General features: G+C 33.9%; 1 protein-coding gene across 1 annotated transcript; it reads right to left on the bottom strand.

Annotated features, from left to right (window-relative positions):
• Nucleotides 1-14,837: 14,837 nt before the first annotated feature.
• On the bottom strand, nucleotides 14,838-16,988 carry LOC131651254 (uncharacterized). The gene is made up of 9 exons (XM_058920927.1): nucleotides 16,898-16,988; nucleotides 16,397-16,525; nucleotides 16,243-16,315; nucleotides 16,008-16,155; nucleotides 15,693-15,757; nucleotides 15,477-15,597; nucleotides 15,325-15,402; nucleotides 15,091-15,147; nucleotides 14,838-15,011 (listed from the first exon to the last, which is right to left on the bottom strand). Exons 1-9 carry the CDS (start codon nucleotides 16,986-16,988, stop codon nucleotides 14,838-14,840), a joined length of 936 nt encoding a protein of 311 aa, XP_058776910.1.
• Nucleotides 16,989-24,881: the final 7,893 nt, after the last annotated feature.

Raw genomic sequence — 24,881 nt, forward strand, 5'->3', positions numbered from 1 at the left:
TGATTATAAAGCCATTTTGGTAACGGTTTGACCATTTTGGCTTTCGTAGTACCTTGAATATCTACGTTTTTGCAATCTTTACTTCGTACATGCTTGGTTTATATCTCTTCAGATATTTCCCGTTTACTCTTAAGATCCTACGATCTTCTGCTAATTCTTCAATTTCGTAAGCATTATTCGAAAATACCTTTAAGATTCGAAAGGGTCCTTCCTAGTGTGGGGGCCATTTACCAAGTGCCTGATTCTTTCGATCTATAGGTAAAATAACTTTCCAAACTAGGTCATTATTAATAAACGTTTTACCTTTCACCTTTTTGTTGTATGCTCTGGATACTCTTTCCTTTTGTCTTTTTATCATCTCCAACGCTCGAAGTCTGTCTTCGTCCAGATCTACTAACTCATTCATCATTAACTCCCAGTATACGTTGGGAGGAATATCTGCCTGTCTTTGTATCCTTACTGACTGCAGATATATCTCGATTGGGAGTACTGCGTCATGACCAAACGTCAGTTGGAAAGGCGTTGTATTTGTAGCTTCTTTTGGAGACGTTCGACAAGCCCAAAGTGCTTGGTCCAAAGTTTTATGCCAATTCTTGGGTTTCTTCCCCACATGTTTTTTGATAAGGCCAATTATTATCTTGTTTGCTGCTTCAACTTGTCCATTTGCTTGAGCATAGTAAGGTGTAGAAGTAAATAATTTGAAACCTATTTCTTTGGCGAAGTCTTGCATTTTCCGCCCAGTAAAGACCGATCCTTGATCAGTAGTTATACTTTCTGGGATTCCAAATCTGTATATAATATGTTTCTGAATAAACTCAATCACGGCCTCTTGATCCACATTCGCCAGTGGTATTGCTTCGACCCATTTTGTGAAGTAGTCTATTCCTACTAATATGTATCTTTGACCTTTAGACGACTTGGGGTGAATTTCTCCAATCAAATCTAGTGCCCATCCCCTAAAAGGCCAAGGTTTCACTATTGTACTTAATTCGTTTGCTGGGGCGTGTTGGATACCTGCATGTTCTTGACATTCTTGACACCCTTTCGCAAACTCTATGCAGTCTTTTAACATGGAAGGCCAATACATTCCATAACGAAACAGAAGCCATTTCATTTTGTGTCCTGCTTGATGTGCACCACATGCTCCACTGTGTACATTCGAAAGAGCTAAATATGCTTCTGCTTCACCCAAGCATTTCAACAATACACCTTCAGGAGTTTTCTTAAACAATTCGTTTCCCATCAGGAAATATGACAGGGCTCTATACTTTACCTTCCTGTCTGTATCTATCGAAGGATGTTTTAGATAGTTTATTATTGGACTCCTCCAATCTGTATCTGCCAATGAGTCTATGTTTAGTATTTCGAACTCTTCTTTGTTGGCGTAACCTAATTGTGAATTCTCCAGATCACTTGGGGAAAGTTTAGTAGACATTACTCTCCCTCTTACTTCAATCAATTCTTCTAACTTCTCTTTTGATACCTTGTATCCTGAAGCTAGCTGTGCCAAGTCATTTGCTTCTTGGTTGTTGGTCCTTGAGACGTGTTTTAATTCCACATATTCGAATTTCTTGAGCAACCTATTTGCTATGACAAAGTACATGATCAAATTTTCTTTGATGCATTTGTATTCCTTTGTCAGTTGTTTAATGACCAATTCAGAGTCTCCTTTAATTTCGACTCTGGTTGCCCCCAATTCTAACAAAGCTTCAAGTCCAGCGATTAATGCTTCGTATTCAGCTTCGTTGTTGGAGCATAAAGGGCCTTCGATTTTATACTTAAGCTTTTTTGGAATTCCATCAGGAGAAATTATTAGTATTCCAACTCCGGTTCCCTCTCTATGAGTCGAACCATCGAAATATAACTTCCAAGGCTTTAGATCCACATACTGTTGATGACTCTCAACTACTGCATGGTCGACAATGAAATCTGACACAATTTGACCTTTCATCGCCTTGAGAGGCTAAAATATCAGTGAATATTCAGTAAGGGCTAAAGCCCATTTACCAATTCGACTATGCAATATTGGCTTAGATAACACATGTTTAATAACATCACAATGAGACGAAACATAAACATCAACTGGCTTTATATAATACTTAAGTTTGATACAAGAGAAATACAAGCAAAGGCAGAGTTTTTCTATCGCGGTATATCTAGTCTCTGCATCATTGAGTACTCTACTTAAGTAATAAATGGCTCTTTCGATGCCATTTTCATCTTCTTGTGCCAACATGCTGCCTATTGTTTTATCTGAAGCTGAAATGTATAGGCGCATGTGTTTCTTCCCATTTGGGGGAGATAGAATTGATGGATGAATCAAGTATTGCTTGATTTTATCAAAAGCTTCTTGATGTTCAGCACGCCATTCAAATTTTCCATGCTTAAGCCGTAGTAGAGGTGAGAAAGCTTGCGTGCGTCCACTCAAATTAGAGATAAATCTTCTTAAGAAGTTTATCTTTCCCAATAAAGATTGCAGTTCTTTCTTCGTGGATGGAGACTTGGTTTCCATTATAGCTTTCGTCTTATTTTGGTTGATTTCTATCCCTTTCTTGTGGACTACGAAACCCAAGAAATCACCTGCCTGCACAAAGAAAGCACATTTGAGGGGATTCATCTTCAGACCATGTTTCCTCATTCTTTCGAATGATTGGCCGAGATGATCGAGATGACTGATATCTGAGGTAGAATTTACTACAATGTCATCTATATATACTTGCATGAATGTTTCTATAAAGTCGTGGAATATAGAATTCATTGCTCTTTGATAGGTTGCCCCGATATTTTTTAAACCAAAAGGCATTACGACCCATTCGTAAGTACCTATTGCCCCTGGGCAACGAAATGCCGTTTTGGATACATCATCTTCTGCAATAAATATTTGATTGTATCCAGAATATCCATCCAACATGCTCAAATACTCGAAGCCTGCGGCTGAGTCTACTAGCATTTCTGCCACAGGCATGGGATATTCATCTTTAGGAGTGGCTGCATTGAGATCACGAAAATCTATGCATACTCTTAATGAACCATTCTTTTTAATTACAGGTACTATATTAGCAATCCATTCAACATACCTTGTAGTTTGGATGAACTTGCAACGTAGAAGCCTTTCGACCTCTGCTTTAATCTTTGAATGAATATCCGGCGCGAACCTCCTGGGAGTCTGCTTTATAGGTTTCTTCCCTTCTTTTATTGGTAATTTTAGTTCGACCAAGTCTCTTCCTAGCCCAGGCATCTCATCGTAATCCCAAGCAAAACAATCTTTGTTTTCTTTTAACATTTTGATGACCGTCGCTTTTAGTGTTGGTTTTAGTTTCGCGTTGATGTACGTTATCCTCTTTTGACCTTCGTCTCCAAGATTTACTTCTTCGAGTGGATCTTGGGCTAACATCTTTATATTTGATGCCATTGGGTCCTTTTCGAATCCCAGAGGCTCTTCATCGTAAATTGCGTCTAACCTCTGACTCGATTCCTCTCCTATGATCTCTTCGACTTGAACCGGATCTCCAAGGGATCTAGAACTCGTATGTATCTCTGGATCTGTAACTTCTTTTTTGGTTAGAACTGTGTTAATCATTACATTTGATAATTCGGCTTCGAGAGCCGCCTTTCTTTTGTTCTCGGCTACGTAAGCCGAAATCTTTTCGAAGAAGGATGACTCAGACATTATTAATGTCATCGTCCCAGCCTGTTGGCCGTATTGGTGGATAATTCTCCAATGGTGCTGTATCTGTTGGGCCATCCATGATCTCTCTGTCCCACTGGAATCCATTTAGGTGTAGAGTTAAATAGTACAGCGCATTCTTATTTGGGGTATACATCTCCTCTGCAGCATGACAAGGACCTATGTTTGCCAAGTTTCTATCGAAGTTAGTTTTATTAACTTGGTTAACTTCAGCCATATAGTAACTCTGATCCCCTTCGATAATCTCTACTATACCATCTTCTCTCCAAATGGTTACCCTCTGATGCATTGTTGAAGGCACAGCTGCAACTCCATGGATCCACTCTCTCCCAAGCAAAAGGTTGTAGTTTGCTTTTGCTGGTATAACCATAAACATAGTTGGCCTCGTGACTGATCCCACGGTTAAATTCACCTGAACAACCCCTAGTGTTTGTCCTATCTTGCCTTCGTAGTTAGATAAAACCATGTTGTGTGGCCTTATATCAGTATCGAACATACCAATTCTTTTCAGCATGTATTGGGGCATTAGGTTCACTGCTGCCCCCCCCATCGACTAGGACTTTATTAATGCCAACATTTTCAATTTTAGCCCTTATATAGAGTGGTTTCAAGTGATTTCGCATACCTTCATCGGGCCTCTCGAAGAAAGCGTTCTGTTCTTCAACTGCACCATTATTCAGCACATAGTAACACACAGGTCTGTGTTTCGCCATTTCTTCGATATCAGCCTCTTCGCAGTCTTCAACTTCAGTTTCCTGATTAAACTCATGAGGGAGCACAGACACAACGTTGCAGTTGAGGTTTATAGATGACACCCCATCAGAATCGAAATCATTTGTCATTCTATCTTCTTCTTTCCAAGAACTGGAATGCATCTTTTCTTCTTCATCCAAGATCTTTTCAGCTTCGAATAGTCTGCGTTCCACCGGAGGTTTGCTTGACTTTGCCCCCTGATGTGGGACTTGGTTGCTACTAGACTCTCCAGCTTCTCTTGGCCTATATTACCTTTGAGTTATTTTCATTCTCTGGTGCCTTCTCCACTGGGATCGGGACATAGGATTTTTTCCTTTGTAATTCTCCAATCGATACATCTCTCGATTTGGTTTTTGGAATTGCTTCCTATATGCCATTGCAGTCCTTCCTCCTTGGTCCCAACTTTGCCATTTGTTGGTTCTTGCATCAGCTTGCACCAATCTGTCCCTGGGTACATCCGCAGGAACTTTGAATGTTACCCTTCGAGCTCTAGGATGTGGGCTATCGGGTCTTTTCGTTGGGGTCCATATGTCGAAACCGTATAGGTTAGGACGCAATCCCTGAGTTTCTCGACCCATGTAGCAGTACACACGTTCGAATGATCGTGCCAGCATTTCATCATAGACTGCCCCACATCTGGGACAAAGTGCAACTTCAGTGTTTTCCCTGTGACATCTGACCAAAAATCCCACTAAGCTTTCCTCCATCTTTGGGTACACTTGTAGCAGAGGGTTTGGTTTTCTCCCGGGGTGTTCCAATCTTTCGCGTCGAGCCCTTTCGAAGTTAGCTTCGACCCTTCGATTCAGCATGATCGAACATCTTGGACACATCCATTGTTTTCCGCCATTCCTTTCATGGCAATTCCAGAGGTAGTCCTTGAGGTTTTCTCCTCTTGGAGGAATTTCAATGCCCCCCTTTTGCCTTGTCAACCATGTCTCCAATTCGCCAAATTTAGACACTGGACGTCTAGCGCTGACCATGTTAACAACTGCTGAAGGTACTTCAGAGATCTGTATTTTCTGGAGCTTCACCCTGAGGTCTTCAGTGGCCTTGCTGTTCTCTCCCCTCGAACCCTCAGTTATCTCTGTCTTGGAAGATTCTTCAACATCAGTATTGAAGATTGCATCATCATTTAGGCTTTCAGTAGCCTGCTCTCCATTGAACACCGTTTTAGTTTCCGTAACTTCGACTTCAGATGCCTCTACCATGTTGATATCCAATGGCTCACAGAGGCTAGCGTCAGCAATATTCAGAGGATTTGTGTCGACCCTCATGTGGCTCTTGGTCTTGTCAGCAAATTTCAACCTCCCATCTTTGATAGCATTTTGAATTAAATCCCTGAAAAGAAAACATTGTGAGGTTTAATGGCCCAAAAAACCATGATATTTACAAAAACCTCTCTTCTTCCGTTGTTCTAACGGAGGAATTTTGGAATTTGGAGGCAGTATCATTTGGCCATCTTTTACTAGTAAATCAAATATTTCATCACACTTGGTGACGTCGAATGTGTAAGTTTTCTTAGGGAATCTATCGTTCTTATCGCTTTCTACTGGGTTTTTTCCATTTGCAGGGTTGAGTAGTTTGCAGGCATAAGGTGGCGCTTCCTTCAGTTCAGCCAAATCTATTTCGACTTCTTCAGGGTTGTATGAGTCGTTAAAAGACTCATCATCAGCGTCCTCCGCTTCGACGTATGCTACCCTTTCCTTTTTATAGTTTTTATTTGCCTTAGCCTTTTCTGCCTTCAAGCGTTCGACTTGTCGAACCCTATCTGCCAACTGGGCCATATCCCTAAGGTATTGAGTATCTAGTTTCTTCCTAATTGAATAATCTAGACCACCCACAGCCATTTCGACTAATTCATGCTCTGGGACTATTGTGAAACACCTTGATTTCAACAGTCGGAACCTATTTAAGTAATCATCAATTGGTTCTGTAAACTTCCTCTTAATACTGGCCAATTCTTTCAGACTTATCTTGGTTTGACCCATGTAGAATTGTTCATGGAACAACCTTTCTAAGTGTGCCCAAGCATCTATCGAATTTGGTGGCAAAGTAGTGAACCAAATGAAAGCATTCTTTGTTAGCGAACTAGGGAAATATTTGATCCTTAAATCCTCGTTCCCTGCTAAGTCTCCTGCCTCTGTCAAGTATCTGGCGATATGTTCCACAGTTGACTCGCTAGTTTCGCCTGAAAACTTTGTGAACTTGGGTACTTTAGTGCCTCTAGGCAACTCTGTTTGCATGATATAATCTGATATGGGGGATGTATAATTTGGACGTCGAAGTTCAGTACTAAGGCCGTTATTGGCCATAACCCTTTCTATCATGGCAGTTAGGTTATTTTCTGTAGCCAGATTTTCTCTTCTGACTCTCTGGACGATTTCATCTGGATGTTCGTTCCTACCCACAATCCTTAATCTGGGTCGATCTTCTTCCGTTTCCTGTCGAACGGGGACAGTTCTTTGATTCGAAGCCTCTAAGTTTATTACTTGAGTCCCTTCGATCGTTTCTGTTCTCTGTGGGGCACCTACATTCTTAATGGCTGTCCTAGACAGGGGAACCACATCTTGTATATGTTCCAAAATGGGCCTCTCTTCTTGATTCAAAGGCTGCTTGTCTTTTCGTCTAGGTGGTGGAACTCCCATGAAATCTGCCATTCGATTCATTTGAGATGATATCTTTTGGAAAATCTCCACGTTTTCCCGATTCGTACTAGTAATATTTGTTGCTAGTGGATTCAAAATTGAAGCCAATTCTTTGGCCAAGACCCCTAACATATCATGGTTGCTTGCATCCATTTCTTGCCGGAATGCTGCTTGATTATTTGTGGTAAAATTGGGTATTTGGGCAGAAAAGCCAGTATTGTGTGCACTTCGACCCACTGAACCAACATTTGGCGAAAACGTCGCATTGTTAGTTGTAGCATATGTAGGTCCTGCCCCTCGTACGCCTGTTCCAAATGGGTATGGCATTCCGTATGGGTAATTTGGCCTCCATTCGAAAGCAGAATTCGACCCCTGGTTAAATAAGTTATTTGCAGCATTTGTCGAGGAAAGTGGCATCTCATCCGCGCTTGTGGATGAAGGTGCGGTAATCGACACTGAAACTGGAATAGTCCCTGATGGTCCTGTATTATTCTCAGGCATAGCCTGGGAATTATCTGCAGGTCTCGATCCATTTGGACCCGGTATATCCCGTGCTCCTTGAGTAGAAGTCGAATTTGCCGCTCCTGATCCTGAGCCTTGTGGGGGATCTTGATCTCCCCCTGCACTGGTCGTAACGGCCATTTTCTTGTTGTACCTTCGTTTGGGAATCGGTTGTGCACTATTCGTTAACTTACTGTTCCTAAGGTTCCTACAAGGTCTTGATATTGTCTAGACAAAAATAAAACATTTGATTAAAAACAATCTGCTTGACACTGTCCCACTGGGCGTGCCAATTTGTTTACGGTGATTTCCGGTAAACAACCGCTAGTCTTCCAAACTACAATAAATATGATTTGGTTACTCGCAGGATCGACTAGATTGATCCTAGGACATAGTCAAAAAGATTGTTATTGATGGTCATTCGAACCATATCTATGATTCATCTTGTCAATAAGAATTACTTCGAACGAAACAAACAAAATTAGCAATCACTTCGTTATACACGTGAGTATAACTTCAGCGAAAGGTAAGTCAAGATAAAATATGAGATGAAACTGTAAAAGTGCAAAAATCTTAAAGTGCAGAAATGTTAAATACTTCAAAGATAAATGACATGAAAATAATGAGTACAAAAACGTAAATGGCAAGAAGTAAACGAAATGCAATAATATTGAAAGATACTTGAAAATAAAGGGAAAATACACATGTATTAAAATGGTGGTGTCATACGTACATTTCTCAGCGAACTCTTTCTCTTTAACACTTGATACTTGAGTAATATGTGAGTGATTTGTACAAAATGAACACACTGAATCCTAACATTAGAACCCTTATTTATACTAGTTTCGACCTTAACGGTCCTACGCTAATCTAATGCCACGTTTCTCATGAGAATCCTCGGAAAGCCATCTGTCTCTGGACAGTTATGAAAACTTCTTCGAATTTCAAATCCTCCCGCCTGAATCCTCCTTCGACGCGTGGCAATATAACTTAACATTAAAATACCACAGAAATACACTAAGCATCAGTACTTAACATATTTCGTAAAATTTGTCTAAGTCTCGAAGATATACACTCCTACTAGCTTCAGCATTCACTATCTCCGTTATGACTTAAAAACTCTTCATCCTCGAAACATGGCCATCAGGAGACATTTTATCTTCAAAGACGGTCATCCGGAACCATCCTCCTTCGAGTCTTCACCCTTCGAAGGATCATATTTGCAAAACGAAATCTTCAGCTAACAGTATGTTTGTGGAAGTACATTGTTTGTGATGTGATAATGTGATGGTTGGGCATGGTTGCACTATGAAAGTGAATTGTGTGTGGATAATTCATGAATATATGTATGTGTGTGCAATTGTGATGAATTATGGAATATATGCATGGTTGTTATGATTAGGGGGCAGTCTTAATTGCATATGGTTGTTGTAATTGTGCATGCATCATTTAGTCAAGAGGCGATTTTCGTTAGTTTCATGGGAGCTAGTGACTTGTCCCAAACCTAGAGTGGGGTTTGAAAGCTTAGGGAATGGGCTTTTGTTGTGTTATTGGTCTAAGGGACGAACCAGGTTTAAATGTAAAAACAAAAAATATAACATGTGATTGGTATCACATGCATGAGTATTGCATTTGAGTCGGGAATTGAGTCACATTGTGTTTATGATCTCGATAATTATGTGAATTATCAACCTTCTGTTATAATGATGTTTTATACGACATCGCTCAGGTACTGAAGATTAGAGTTGCTTCTAGCAAGAGAGTAGCTGATGGAGTAGCCTATATATTTCCGTATTTATTTTGGGTTGAGTCATGCTCTGGTCATGTAACACTGGGAAACATTTAGATTCATGTTTTGAGCGATACATTGTATACTCTATTTAATTTGTGATGATATTTTGAGTTACGTGGTGAATTGGTTTTTATGCCTAAGTTATTTTAATAAAGAAATTGATTATGAGACTTCACTATTAATTGTTTGAATGGAGAATTATTCCGCTGCTACATGCTTATATGAAAGTGTATGAAGAGTATGAATTTTAAATAAGTGTTATTGAGCAAGATAGGTGTATGTGATATTGGAATTATGCGTGACACACTTGTTTTTAGAAACATGATTAATTTACTCTGATTTATGCTATATTTTCTGCGGGGTTTAAGAAGGGTGTTACATTTCACCCACAGGGTTTCACACACTTGTTTTGGATCAAAGAAACAACTATTTAAATCTAGGGTAAAATATTAGGTTTGTGAAGCTATGATTCGAGTCAAGAAGAAATTACATTTCAAGCCACAAGATCTTTTGATTCAAGTCAAGTTAAATTCCTGATATGAGCCAAATTAAGCAGAGCCCAATTTTAGCATAACAGAGAGTTTTGATTCGAGTTGGGATTATAACATGATTCGAGTCACATGAGGTTGTGATTCGAGTGATACAAAATTTTTAATTCAAGTCAATTAGTCCAGAGGCAAATTCCAATTTTCACAATGTCTCTGATTCGAATCACACATAACACATTATTAGAATCAAATGACTTTTCACCTTGATCTAAGAGTTCTAATTTGTGAGTCAAGCCACGCTTGATGAAACGATAAAAAGCAATTTGCTAGTCTAAAAAAGGAACATTATCATGGATCAACTATCTAATTTTATTGAGTCATGAAGGGTCTTAATGGTACAATGATAAATAGCCGAAGCGAATACCATACAACTCAAATGCAAATGAAATACAAACATGTGAATAATTGAATGATAAACAAACTACAAATAAGCGAACAAAATATAACATACACTTAAATTCACAAAAACATCAAAACAAAGAATATGTTACCATACGATAATGTGATTGCACTTTCATTTTTGTCCAAAATGTTTATATAGATTTCTGTCCAAAATGTGTGTATAATTTTTAGTCCAAAATGTATATATTTGTTGTCTAACTAGTATGATGCCTGTTGAAAACATGTGTATATAAGTTGTGTCACAACATATGAATATAAGTTGTATCACAAAGGAAAAGAGTATAGAAAAAACTACAACTTTAGTTGAGAATAACATAAACAAGAATTGTTCGTTGAAGAGAGCGGGTGTAATTTGGGTGGCAATTTACTGGTGTATCTGAAAACAACGCAAATATATCATATTTAACAATGCACTAGGAGACTCGAACAAAATCGTGCATAACATGAAGATGTTTCCTTGATGGTGGATGGATGGCCATAGGTAATAAACAGAAAATGCAGTAAAAAATTTATGATTGAGGTCATTGTCCCATAGATTTTATGTAAAGTTAGTTAGGGAGGTTGTTGAAATTTTGGAGAAACTGTAATAATTTGTAATAGTTGCGCATAGTACTATTGGTGCTCTGTTTTAGTTATATCATCAACTATCTAACTAATACTAAAAGATTGTCCAAAGTAACTAAATTATCCCTTGCAAACAAAATATTTTCAAACAAAAAAAGGCATTTCTGTAACTAACATAATACCTTTCAACTTTTTCAATTTTTCATAAGCATTTGCCATTTGTTGTTGGTCCACCTTATATTTTCAAAAATTTCCCATTCTCTACTGCCATCTGTTTACATATCATTGGCTTATTTATTTAAACTAGTAAAGGACCCGTGCGCCCGCACGGGTCACGTAAAGTCGGTATAAGTATTAAATAAATATAATATCGTTATGGTTAAAGAATTATATTAAAATATATATTAATTAATAGAAATAATTTCTTTAATGATTATTATCATATCAATATTAATTTAATTTATCAATTTGTAGTTGTTTTCGCGATAAATATAGAAGTTATATTAAGTAAAATTAAACTTTAAATAATGTATCAAAGCAAATAATTAAAAATTTGAATTACATTATATAATAAATATAAATCAATATTTTTTTTTCACACAATTAACAAATTGAGTTATATATGAATAGTGTGAAATTAGTTATTACTCTTAAAAAGAGTTGATTATATTTAGTTCTGCATGCACACAAAAAAGGCAGTTCAACAGTTTCCAAAATCTTTTGCACGTTTACCTACCAAAAGGAAGTCTAACAGGTAATGGACCTTTGAGTATATTAGGTGATAATAACCTATCAAAATTAGATTTCAGTATCAACGCACGAAATCTAAACCATCAGTGGGAAGAAAAATGGGTAGCTTCTCACAAGTTGCCAAAGCATGCAGGTGGTAGATCAATTTTTTTTAAATCCAATCTTTTTCTTTCGTTTTTTTTCTATGGAATTTGACTTTCGTTGATGCTTGTTTTTGATTATATAGATCTTTGAAATTTCTTGTTGTTGAAGATCAATTGGAACGATTCGCGATTAAACGGAAGATGGAGCAAAGATCCAAGCTTCTGCGTATGAGGTCGAAGTTGAAGAAAAAACGGATTACCGAGATGTGCAGTGAGTGGGCTTTACATGCAGGGAACAGTATTGCATGCGGCTGGGAAAGGGGGAGGAAGATTAAGAACATGTCAAGGGTGTGGCAGAATGAGATGCTTGGAATCAAGTGGTCGGGAAAGCATCAGGCAATGAGAGCTGGTTTGGGGTTTGCTTTAGTTGAAGATGTTCAATTTGTAGTTGATGTTATGGGAAGTGTGGGACTGCAGATCAAACCCAGAATGATAGAAATATCCAATTCAGTGTCTATTGGGAAGATCGAATTTGAAAATGAAAGGTATAACATTATTATTCAAAGATTTTTGAAAAAACATGATATTAAGTTAGATGACTTTATTTCGATTTCACGCATTAAGTCTATGTTTGTCTTCTGGATGACAGTGAATGGATGATATGGACAGAGTTGGTGAAGAAACTAAAAACAATGGTTAGGAATATCTCTGTTCACACAAAATCTAGTATAATATTGACATTAAATACTTTATTTGTTCATCTGTATGTTTCTGGTAATTTTTTGAAATTATGATTGTTGTGTAATGCAGGTTTAAGTGAAGATGTATTGTTGAGGTGTTAATGGCTATACTGGATGAAGTAGTGGAAAGTTTTTGAAGAACATCAGTTTGTTATGAATGATGTTGCTAGGTTTTTTGTTTTAATTCTATGAAGTTTAATGTGATGTTTCAAACTTTTTTTATTTATTATTCATAGTTTCTATTTGGATTGTAACAGTTAATGGTTTGATAGCTACTATATAATTTCAATATTACCATGTTATGATTTGCACTAATGCATGAAAATCAAAATGATCAGCATGGTTTACATTTAGTCTTATCTGCTGGTGTTATTATAATGTGGTTATGTTTCAGATTTCACTAATTTATGTAAGATATGTAAAGTTAATAAGAAAATGGGGAATATATATATATATATATATATATATATATATATATATATATATATATATATATATATATATATATATATATATATATATATATATATATATATATATATATATATATATATATATATATATATATATATATATATATATATATATGTCTTTTTGTTAACATGATGATGAGTTTGGATACAACTGTTAATAATATATTTGTTGAAAAATATACATAAGGATATCATTATATATAAGAAATATTGTAACATGATTTACAGTTCAATAAAATTGGTAATAATAAAATTTTTAAGAAAAATACATATGTATACCAAAAGATGTAAAAATTGAATTTTTTTTGAAATATAATATTAAGTGTTTAAAATTATTAATAATATTTTGCATAAAAATAAGATCTGTAGGATATTTAAATTAGTCGGATCAATATTAATAGGAATATTATTAGAATAAGATTAAATATTAAATAAATTTAACAATTTGGAAAATATCAAAAAATTATAATTTTATGACACGGCCCAATTTAAAATTCCAACAGTTAAGGCCCAACAACAAGTGTTTTGATATAATATTATTTTGAAATATAAATTTCATATTATCTTGAGTCATGGATTCCTAATTATTAAGTGAGTGGGAAAAAATAACTTGACAACTTTTGTTTGCAAAATTTATTCTAACGTGTATTTAATAATGTTAAAAAAATTAAATATGAAGTATTTAAAAACTAATATGTGACTTAATTTTTAATTATGATAAATTATGTTATAATTATTAAATGTGATGATAAAAAGTAATAGTTGATTTAAAAACAGTTGATAAAATATATTGATTGTCCCTAAAAAGTGGATTCTAATAAAAAGGCAGAATATAAATAAAAAATATAGAAACTTTGTATTTTAAAACGCGGGAAAAAATAGTAAAGAGGAAGTAATAAAAAAAAAGGAGAACTGAATATAAAAACACTACATGGTATTGGTAAAGCAGCAAAAAAAGTCGTATATGCATGTATGTTTGAAGTTAACAGATAAAGATAACTTAAATGCATTTTTTAAGTTACACTACAAAGCGTTGTTTCCAAATGGTTTAGTAATTGCTTTGGTTACACGGTGGATCATATGTAACAGTTATGATTGATTGAGATAGGTGTCATTTATTGAAGACGTCTAGGGAAAATGAAGCATGAAAAGTTGAGTCACAATATATTTAATGCAAGTTACAGGTAATAGGTTAGGTAGGTATGATGGTTGATATCATGCTGGTGCAATATTCAAGAGTCCCATTAAAAAAATTGTTAAATATACTTCATTAGTATTTATTTACACCATGCATGTTGTTTGCAGATTTTGTTGATCAATTTACCAATGTTGGTTAAGATGAATCTGTTGAAAAATGTCTTTATTTTTATCTTATTAAAATTCTGATGCTTGAAATATCAGTAGTGAACTTTTACTGCATTAACTGACTGTAAAAATGAAACATAAAAGAATGCTTTATTACAAAAATTAATCTGCAACTAAGAAGAATTCTGCTATACAATATATTAATCAAAAATTTATTTTCACTTGAAGGTTAATATTCAATTAAGCCAAAATAATATGCAGTATTAAGACAATTAACCTGCAAGTAAGAAGAAATATCCTATACAGTGATTCATTAAAACTTTTTTTTCAATTGATATGGATCGTTTGTATACTCGGGCAATATTATATGCAGTATTAAACAAAAAATGACAGTTAATCTATTTAGCATAGCCAGATGAAAATATTACAAAAAAGTAACAGTTTCCATAAATTAAAACAAAAACCAAGTCAACATTCATAGATAATGCACAACAAATAACTCTTGTCTCTTGTTCAATAAAAGTAAAATAACAGGAAACAAATAACTCTAAAATAATATCAATGTTGGCATATAAACTGGTTCATAGGAGTCTTCAGACATTTGATTCAATCTTCACTTTCTTTGAAGGTTTTGTTCCTGAAAGTTGAGTAGTTCCATAAGGTTGACATTCAGAATCTCCAGCATCAAGAGTAACGGGACTTCCTTTAGATGGAGTATTGGTCACAACTTTATCAGGATCATTTTCTCCGTATGCAGACAACGACTTCTGGAATAAAAAAAAATAACAGTAAGTACTAAGAAAATGATGTAATTTACTTCTTATTTTTCAGGCAACATTAACATACAATGGAATCATCGACACGATCAACGACTGGGTTTTGGGTTAAAGGTTTGCTATCCCCCTGCAGATCAGACATTGAGATGAACATTAAGATACAAATATTCATAAAAGTCCTCTGTATATGTTCACACAAAAAATGCCCTACTTCATTAGTAATATAATCTTTCTCAATCTCCTTGACAAATTCTTCATCATAAGAAAGTTTCCAAACAGATGCTTGGCCAAATGTTGGCTAAACTTTAGCCCTGAACGCCATTTTTTTACCAAGAAGCATGTCAAGTTCATCGGGATATATCATAGGGTCGTCGTCACCTTCCTACACATTAAATTTAATGTAAGTACAACACTTATACAAATAAATATTATAATAGATAATGAATTAAACTTCACCTCAAGCATTGCTTTATAAATACTATCAGCAGACTTTCCAATAATGTCGGCACAGTCAGTGTCCCAAAACACAAAGCGAAATTTTGATTCACCATTAATTACATATATGTCAACTCGATACCTTTTAGAAAAATGCATAGCAAAAAACTATTAGAACTTTAAAAATATTGAAGAATGGCAAATGAATTAAACTAAAGAACAATTGAAAAATACAACCTTGGTATGGCATGTTCTACATTCTGTCCACATGAACATTTGTATGGATTGTTCACATCAGATGCCTTTAAAGAACATTTAGTACATCCATAATAAAACCAACCATGTTTTGAGACAAAAAACTTTTGAGTTATTCCAACAGTAACACATAACATGTCTTAAGATACAATAAATTAAATATTAATATATGCAACAATCTAACATAAAATCATCTATATTCCAAGTTAAATATTAATATATGCAACAGTCTAACATAAAATCATCTATATAAAACAATTTTGAGCTTACTTTTTGAAATTTTCCATAACCACTTACCTGTTTCACCTTGCAGAGGTCACTCAGAGATATACATTTGGCCTTATGGACGAAACTTTCAACTGGGGTGAATTGAGAGGCACCAGACCAAAGAGACACACCCTTTGAAGACTGCGAAGGCTTTTCAGTCTGCTCATTTGCAGGTAACCTGCAACATTGTACCAAAATTAATGTAAAGGATAATAATTTTTAAAGGAACTTATTATACTGTAAGAAGATAACAATTTGTATATACTTTGATAAATACTCAGTCATCTCTGGAATGTCTTTGTTAATAAGCCATTTAGATCCACTCCACCCATTTGAGACTGAAATAGATAAAAATTAAAGTATCAAATTAACTACAGACAGATATCACAGCTTAATAATAGGATTTTGTTGATACACACCTTGTGATTCCTTTATCATTGCATGAGTTAGTACAATTACAATAGCACCACTGCTTTTTTTCATCATGGTAGAAATCCAAAAATTTTGTTCCGTAGCTCTCCCATAATGTGCAGTTAACGATGACACCTCTGTAGAAACAAATATAAAAAGATCAATATGATAATAATCGTCTACTTAAATAGAAGAAATTTGAAATCAGATAAGTTACTTCAAGTCTTTAAGATTCAATGAAACAAATGACTTTTTTCCAGAATTGTTATATTGAAAACTGTTGATTTTCTGAACTACACCAATAATATCTACAAAACAGATGGAAAGAGTAAGTTAAAATCAACTTCTGTAATAATATAATAAATTGTAGTAGGAAGAAAATAAATGACCTAATATATTTACCTTCGAGTCGGTTCATCTCACAATTGCCTCCAAGAATATCACTAAAGTCTTTGAAAAAAATCTTTTGGGAGGAAGGTTCTGAATATCAACTTCTTTCACAGTCGTACCACCAATAAACACAAACTTCTTGTCATGATCACAAAGCTTCCACTGAAAATCGTTATCATAAACAGTTCCATTGTTGATTATGCAAGACATGTTTTCACGTATTCGTTCTTTCCATTTCGGTGTAGTAACAGCGCTTGATCTTCATCATCGATCTTCACATCAATATTTTCAAGATCAAGAATCAGCTTGTTGAACATATCCAACTGCTCAGCCAACACTTTGTCTTCAATCATCTTGAATGAATACAAAGCTTGCTTCAGGTAGAGTCGATTTACCAGCGATTTGGTCATATACAAACTTATCAAATTAGAGTTTAAACACTAAAACCTAATTTAACATGCTAACAACCCTAGCATCTTCGACACAAGCATGTGAGCAACCTTCGACTTCATGCTTAACCCCGTCGAACCAAGAAGCTACCCTTCGGCCATACTAGAGTTCGATCCAATATCTCACAAAATTCAATATCAATTTGTGAGGCAAAGAAAATTAGCAACCAACATAAATGGTCTACAGCAATAATAATTCGTACACATATAATATAACAGAATAAGGCGAGAAAAAGACGGAGGTTTGTTTACCCAGTTCGATCAAACAATCTACTTTGGGGGAGAGAGCATCTCTCCAATTCACTATACTCAGAAAGTTGTTACAAGATATTACAAATGAGTTACAAGAAAATAGCCTTCACAGTTCCCAAAGAACAAACCCTATTTTCTACCCAATTAGTTTCCCAACCTCTCCAACTCTCAATATAAGAATCACTCAAACCCAAGATGTTTAGAAGTATTTCCCAATCCCCTTAGATAACTCCAAAGGTTTCCCAAAACCTTTGTCTTTCTAAGTTTTCTTTTGGAATTCCTTAAACCCTTATTCTCCCTTGTTGTTGTAAGCTCTAAGATTGTCTCACTATAATAATAGAAGAGATACATATTTATAATAGCCAAAATCCAACAAATCCATACCAAATCCCAAAAATATCTCCTCAATTGTTAGAATAAAATATATTATTATAATTTTATAATATCTCTCAAATATTATAAATATCTTATAATATCTTTTAGACAATTATAAATATATATCTTATAACATCTTTTAGACTATTATAAATATATCTTATAATATCTTTTAGAATATTATAAATATCTTATAATATCTTTTTATATTAACTTATATGATCTCTAAATTAATATAAAATATTCTAACATTAATGAATGGATCAATGAATCGAACCGACCGAACCCGATACCGTAAATCACTTGAATCAGATTACTTTTCGGCTTTCTGAATTCTTGACAATCTCGAAATATGTTTTCTTTCTCTTCGTCAACAAAGGTTTTAAGGCATATATTCCAACAATTTAAAATACAATTCTTCCTATCATCACATCATCCCATTTTTATGTTGTCACTCAATTTCCATGACCATTTAAAAAAGACAAAGCAAGGTCAACATAAAATGTGAATTGCATTTTAAGTCTGAACATCTTAAATTTAATCTCAATCACCATACGTTATTTTTCTTCATCATATTTATTCATCCCAAAATTAAGCAAGATCAGGTACACATGAGTAAAGCTTGAATTCCATACATGGTTTCATTCATTCATTCATGTTTAACATAGCATATCTTTAAATTCAAAAAAAAGAAAGAAAGAAAAAAAAAATCAAATTTGAACTGAAAAGAAATAAGTTTGAATTACGTTCATCCTTATAATACATCATTAACCATCACTCATGTATTCAAAAAGTTAAAATCAAAATCAATAAAAAGAATTGAAAATCAAAGTGGCTAAAATCAAGTGAGTAATACAAATTACAATGGATAAATTCCAATTTTTTTTCATGTTTATTATACCATACATCCATACAATTAGAATTCAAACTCACACTGTTTTTACAATCGATCATGTACATGATCATCATACACATACATATATAATGAAAAAAATATCTCCTAACAAGTCACTCACCACACTCAGTTTACATTTTGCACATGGGAGAATTCCACAATTTGTGCAATTTACTACACAAATTCACTCACACAGCATCACACATACTTCACATTTTATTCACACAATTTCCACCTAAAAATATCTCACAAATCCCCAGGGCCGGTCCTAGGGGTAGGCCGCCAAGGCTACCGCCTAGGGCCTCATTTTTTTATTTTATATTTATACGATTTTACTAATAAATTTTTTTAAAAAAATTACTTTTTAAATTATTTTATATACCAATTAAATAATAATAATAATACCTATTTAAAATATATAATTATTATTATTATTTACCATGTGTGTTATATAATTTGTTATTTTAAAAATCATAAGTATAAATAATAAATTTTTAAGTTCTTCAATATAATAGGAGATTTAATATCTATTTTTTTTATATATAATTTTGACATTGATTTTCAATTATGATTTTCAAAATAATAAGAAGTTAATTTTAGTATCAAATATAATATTAAATGAAATTAATTATAATAATGTAATAGTTCCACATTCTAAAAAATTTAAAATATATTAATTAAAAAAATATTTTTATTATATTAAAAATATTTAATTTAAAGTTTTGCCTTAGGCCTCAAGATGTGTTGGGCCGTCCCTGCAAATCCCTCTGACAAACTCACACGGTTCTCACTCAAACTATCTCAACTTCACACACTTTTCCTAGCCTCGAATGCTCACCATTTAACCTAATTCTACCTGGATAATATAACTTCAATTCACTAAATTGGAAGCTACCAGTCACACATTGAGAGCATAAAATACTTTGCAGCATCAATCGGGTCCCAAACCTACACAAAATCTTCGATTATGCAAAATCAAGAACTTATTCTTGTTCATGAAAAAGCTCTGGTTGTCGCATTAAGTTGATTAGAGTCCTTTCTTCATTGTTGAATCCACTACCTTCCCCTCCAAACTCTCAAACATAACCTTAAGAGAGCTTATGTACATGTGTTCTCACCATATACCATGAGCCCTAGCCTGTAGATTTTGATATGATGAGTGTTGTTTATCTAATTAGCTAGATCATGAGAGTCAATCAAGGCCATCTAATCACCATCAGATGGCTAGGCGTGTGATCTAGGTTTCTCATTCTTTTAGACTATTTGGCCTTGAGTTTGGGCCCCAAGGGTTTTTTCTTGACCAAACTCCCATTTCCAGCTTCACGCCCATGTTTTTTTGCCTTGTGTTTTCGTTTTTATTTTTTTTCACTTCAAGATTGGCCTTGAAGCCATTATTTTATTTCTATTTCAATATCCCATGTGAATCAATGCACCCCCTTTCATAGGTAGAGCGATATCCTGAATAATAAACGCCAAAAATGGTGTTGTTGGGTATCAAACCCCAGACCTATAAATAATTTCACAATAGTTATTTCATACCACCGCGAATATAGGTAGCACACTTTCAAATTTACTACAACGGAAAATAGACCATGGTTGTAAACTACACACTTATAATCACACCTTTCCTCACCATGGTTGGTCAAGCGTGATGGTAACCCTTTTCCAACCGTGGTGAAATGAATTATACGTAGCGGTGATGGGATCCACAATGCTATATAAGGATTATGCCAATTCCAATAATATACTTCATGATGTAAATAACTTATTTTGTTGTATTTGAGGTAGAATATACGCGGCCTCTGTTGTAGACTACGAGACAACTTCATGTTTTGAACTTTTATGGCTCACAATGCCACCATTTAAACAAAATACATTATCAAGTTGCGATCTAAAGCCATCTTTCTCCGTTTGAAAGCTAGAATTTATGTAACTTATTACACCGAGATCTTCCCGACCTGCACATATTAAGAATGAATCCTTAGTCATTTTCGAGTTCCTAAGGATATTCTAGACAGGAACCCAATGAGTCTCACTGAAATCAATCTGGTATATACTCGATGCACTTAAAGCATACAAGATATATGATCGAGTGCATAACACTAGATACATGGTAGTATCTTTTGTAAATGGATATGAGATCCTATTTATGTGATCCATTTCTTCCTTAGTTGAATGTTTTTTTGATAGGTAGAAGTCGTGTTGCGTATATATGAATTATTACTTGGAATCAAGCTTATTAAAGCGCCTTAACACTTTTCCTTTTATATACTCTGACTTAGGCCAAAGTTTTTGTTATGTATCTCTTTTGATCATAATTCTTAATATATACGCTACTTAAATCACAACCTTCATAGAAAATCATTTTCTTTGCCAAGTTTTCACTTGTTGCTTTCTAAAACAAAGATTCTTGCATCTGGAAGCTTGCTTGAATCCATATATTGATCATTGTAACTTGCATACATTTTTTGCGTTTTCTTGAATGCCTGAACCTTCAGGATGTTTCATGTATCCTTAACAAATTCCCATAAAGGAAATATAGTCTACAACATAAATTTTCTTATAGTGTTTTGTAACCAATTTTGCCTTAGATGTATGTGCCTTACCTTCAATGTCAAACGTCTTCCTAAAGACTCACTTGCATCCTATAGGTTTACCTTTTCAGAGGATTTACAAAGGTTCAAATCTGATTTGTGTTAATGGAATCCATTTCAAATTTCATGACCTATAAACAGTTCTCAGACTAGCAACCAATGATGGCTTTTTGATAAATCACAAACTCATCTTGAACCAAAAGTAATACATCACCTTGCTAAGTTAGATATATTTGTATCTCTTAAGTAGATGATGCATTGTGTTTGATATACGTTGATCTTATGTAACTTGAACAAATTGTTCTTCAATATGTTTCATGCTCTTCCATGATTTTTGAAAAATTATTTTAAATTTAAAAAAATAGAATTTAGATATTTAAGGCACTAGCTTTCTGTATCACATTGGTTGGATTTTTTTAAAAATATTTGTATACCTTTTATATAAATTTAAATATTAACTTATAAAATATTTAATATCTGCAATGAAATGAGTTTACACTTGATAAAAAGTAATTTATTTTTGTAGATATTTCAAATGATTATTATATAATTGAATTTTTAATATTCTTAAAAAAAATATTTTCAATCTAAAAATAATAATAATAAATAATAATAGTAATAATAAAATAATTATAATAATAACAATAATAAAAAAAATAAATAAATGCATCCAATGGTCACATGTTTAAAAAACATATCATCTCTCATGTATTATAATGATTTCAAATAATACAAAAGGTACATAATATGTAGTCATTGGAACTACTCAACATATCCAAACCTTAATAAAATTTAAAAAAAAAATAAACATCTTTCTCCTCTAAAATGTATGTAGGAAAAATAATCAAAAATTGATACTCAAGGTATCATCAATGATTTAATTCATTTTAGAGTGCCACGGCCGTTGTAACTATTCGGCATATGACAAAGTATTATTTTTTGTGTGATGAAAAATCACATTATTTTTGCTGTTTATCTTCTTCCTTATTATTTCTTATTGCCGCCACGACACCTTTTTTCTGCCTCACATCCTCTTCTATATGGGTTGGCCGGAATCGGTGTGCAACTACCAGGATTTTTTCTATTGCATGGGATAGTGTCTCTTCTCATTGCACCATAATCTATACTTTTGGCATCAACACCTTGTGTAAAAATAGAGCAAACCAAAAGGGCACCGAAGAACACAACCAACATTGTCTTTGTCATTGCCATAATATATAGTTACGTTGTAACTAATAAGAAGTCGGTGAAATAAGTTATTCACAAACTTGATTTTTCTTATAGGGTTGCATGTGTTTAAATAATACTTTTTCACTCTATAATTAGACATTAAAGAAATTATAGTTACCACAAATAAAAAATAGAGTACAATGAAGAATATTACTGGCCCTCCGAAAGTGTAGAGAGTCAAAGAAATTATAGGATGTTTAGAAATTTTTCTTGGCCATGCATATGAAAATATCCATAATAGTGGTGGCTTTTTTTGGTGAAAAATGTGTATTTGTAAAGTTTACAATGATTTAAAGTATTCTGTAAGAAATACATGTATAAGAATAGTGATCTTTTTTTTTTTTAAACGACGATAATTTTAATGTACCTTTAATTGGATTAACCTCCTTGTGAGCTAACTTCCCTCTGCCTTTATTAGATTATTTTTCAATTTTCCGTACTTAATTTTTAAGAGATTAATATGAGATGATGAATTTTTTGAATCTATTTCATGAATAATAATTCAGCTTGTTTTTCATCATAGGATTGCCGCAAATCCACCTCACATTATAGGATAACTTTTACTTTTTAAAATATTAATTTAGTGAGTGACGATAAATGAGTACTCACCCCTTTCTGGTCAGAACGAATCAAAACTTGTATCCTATCACCCTATTCATGACAAACAACAACAATATCATAACTGAAAAATATAATAAGCTACGAAACGATTTGAGAGAATACGAAGCATTACCGATGTGTCCATTATAACCATCTCCAGATGCTCCTTACCCTTGCTGTTGATAACACTCCATAGATCAACAGCTCGAACGGCCAATCTCCAAGTTTCCCTTGACTCGTTAACATCCTTAATGGGGGCAAATTTTCGACTCATGTTCTGTTTAGAAACAAAATAGAAGACAAAAAAATATCAGTATTCAGTTAAAGAGATGAAGAACGGAAATGGGGGAAGGAGAAACGAAAAATACCGCTCAAGTGTTGATTGAAATAGGCAAGTGGAAGGTGGAAGAGTTTATACATGCAAGGTGGAAGAGTTTGTACGAATATATAGCTCTATAGTGAAAAAAATGAAAGGGTAGGGTTTATTTAATATGAATGTTCCAATGTAATGAGAGCATAGAACGTAGTGCAGCTTTTTTCATATTCCAATAAAGAAGTTTTGCATTAAATTAGTTGTTGGAATGTAATCATGATTAGATGTGTAATTACTCTCAGCGATATGTAAAACCATCTTAAATTGATTGTGATTAGGGTAATCAAGGAATTTTGGTGGTAATTGATTTTTATATATTAAAGTAGAAATCATTTTAATTTCAGTTTCCCGCTCTCAACGAAAACACATCCCCATCCCTCTCTTGTCTCTCTCTCCACTTCTATCACATTTTCTCCCTCTCTTCTCTTTCTTCTCTCCACTTCTATCACTTCTTCAGTTCTCTTTACTCTATTCGCTCTCCCCTTCACACCTATCTTCATCTTCAATTCTTCTCTCAACGAAAACCATGCCCCATCCCTTTTTCACTTCCTGAATAGAAAAAAAATTAAAGATTCAAAAAAGAAAATGATGACAACAAATCAAAGACATGGAGTAGGAACATGAGTTAGAAGATCAAAGTGATGGAGCACAAAAAGAATCAAAGACAAAGACATTTTGTTTTCCCTTTCTCTACCATTTTCCAATCTCCCCCTTTTAAGTTCTTCTGATTTTAATGAATTTTTCCTAACTTTATTTTGATTGTGTTATATCAGTAGGTTTCAAAATCTTATATATCGAAAAAGGTTTCTTGACTCAAAGACATATGGACTTAATCAAGCTTATGTAAGGGAAAGCCACAACCTCCATTTAACCTCCATTTGAGCTGGTAATGTCTATTGTTTCATTTATTTGTTGAGTTTTTGTTTTTGTTTTTTTTGTTAATATTGTTCTTGTGACCAGCTTTTATGAGTTCGGATAGGGAGAATGTTTCAATATTGCACAAAGGTGCCACTCTGCTTCATTTTTGCACTTAAAAGTTGAATCTGTCAATTCTGTTAATTTATATTGATTTTATATTCTTTTTTACTAATTTTGCATCAGCTTTACTCCCTTGTCGGATTTGTTGGAAATCATGATCATATTGTCTTTGATTTATTTTTAAAAAATAAAAATTAGTGAAATTCAAAGTTCAATGTGTACGAGAAAAAATATCATATCATATTTTCTTTTCTTTCTAGATGATAGCATCCATTTTCCACTTATTTAATTAAGTTTCAAAACAAGCTATGAAATATAAAAGATTAATCTAAAATCAAGAAGATGAACTCACAAAGC

The sequence above is a fragment of the Vicia villosa genome, linkage group LG2 (assembly GCF_029867415.1).
Source record: "Vicia villosa cultivar HV-30 ecotype Madison, WI linkage group LG2, Vvil1.0, whole genome shotgun sequence".
NCBI lineage: Eukaryota > Viridiplantae > Streptophyta > Magnoliopsida > Fabales > Fabaceae > Vicia > Vicia villosa.

What these genes read in the sequence shown, in the direction of transcription:
- LOC131651254 (XM_058920927.1), bottom strand. Translation starts at nt 16,988, where the DNA reads ATGTCTTGCATAATCAACAATGGAACTGTTTATGATAACGATTTTCAG. An exon ending in ACCTCTGCAAGGTGAAACAG is followed by an intron (nt 15,758 to 16,007) that starts GTAAGTGGTTAT and finishes TGTTCTTTAAAG; the next exon opens with GCATCTGATGTGAACAATCC. An exon ending in GTAGAACATGCCATACCAAG is followed by an intron (nt 15,598 to 15,692) that starts GTTGTATTTTTC and finishes TTTTTCTAAAAG; the next exon opens with GTATCGAGTTGACATATATG.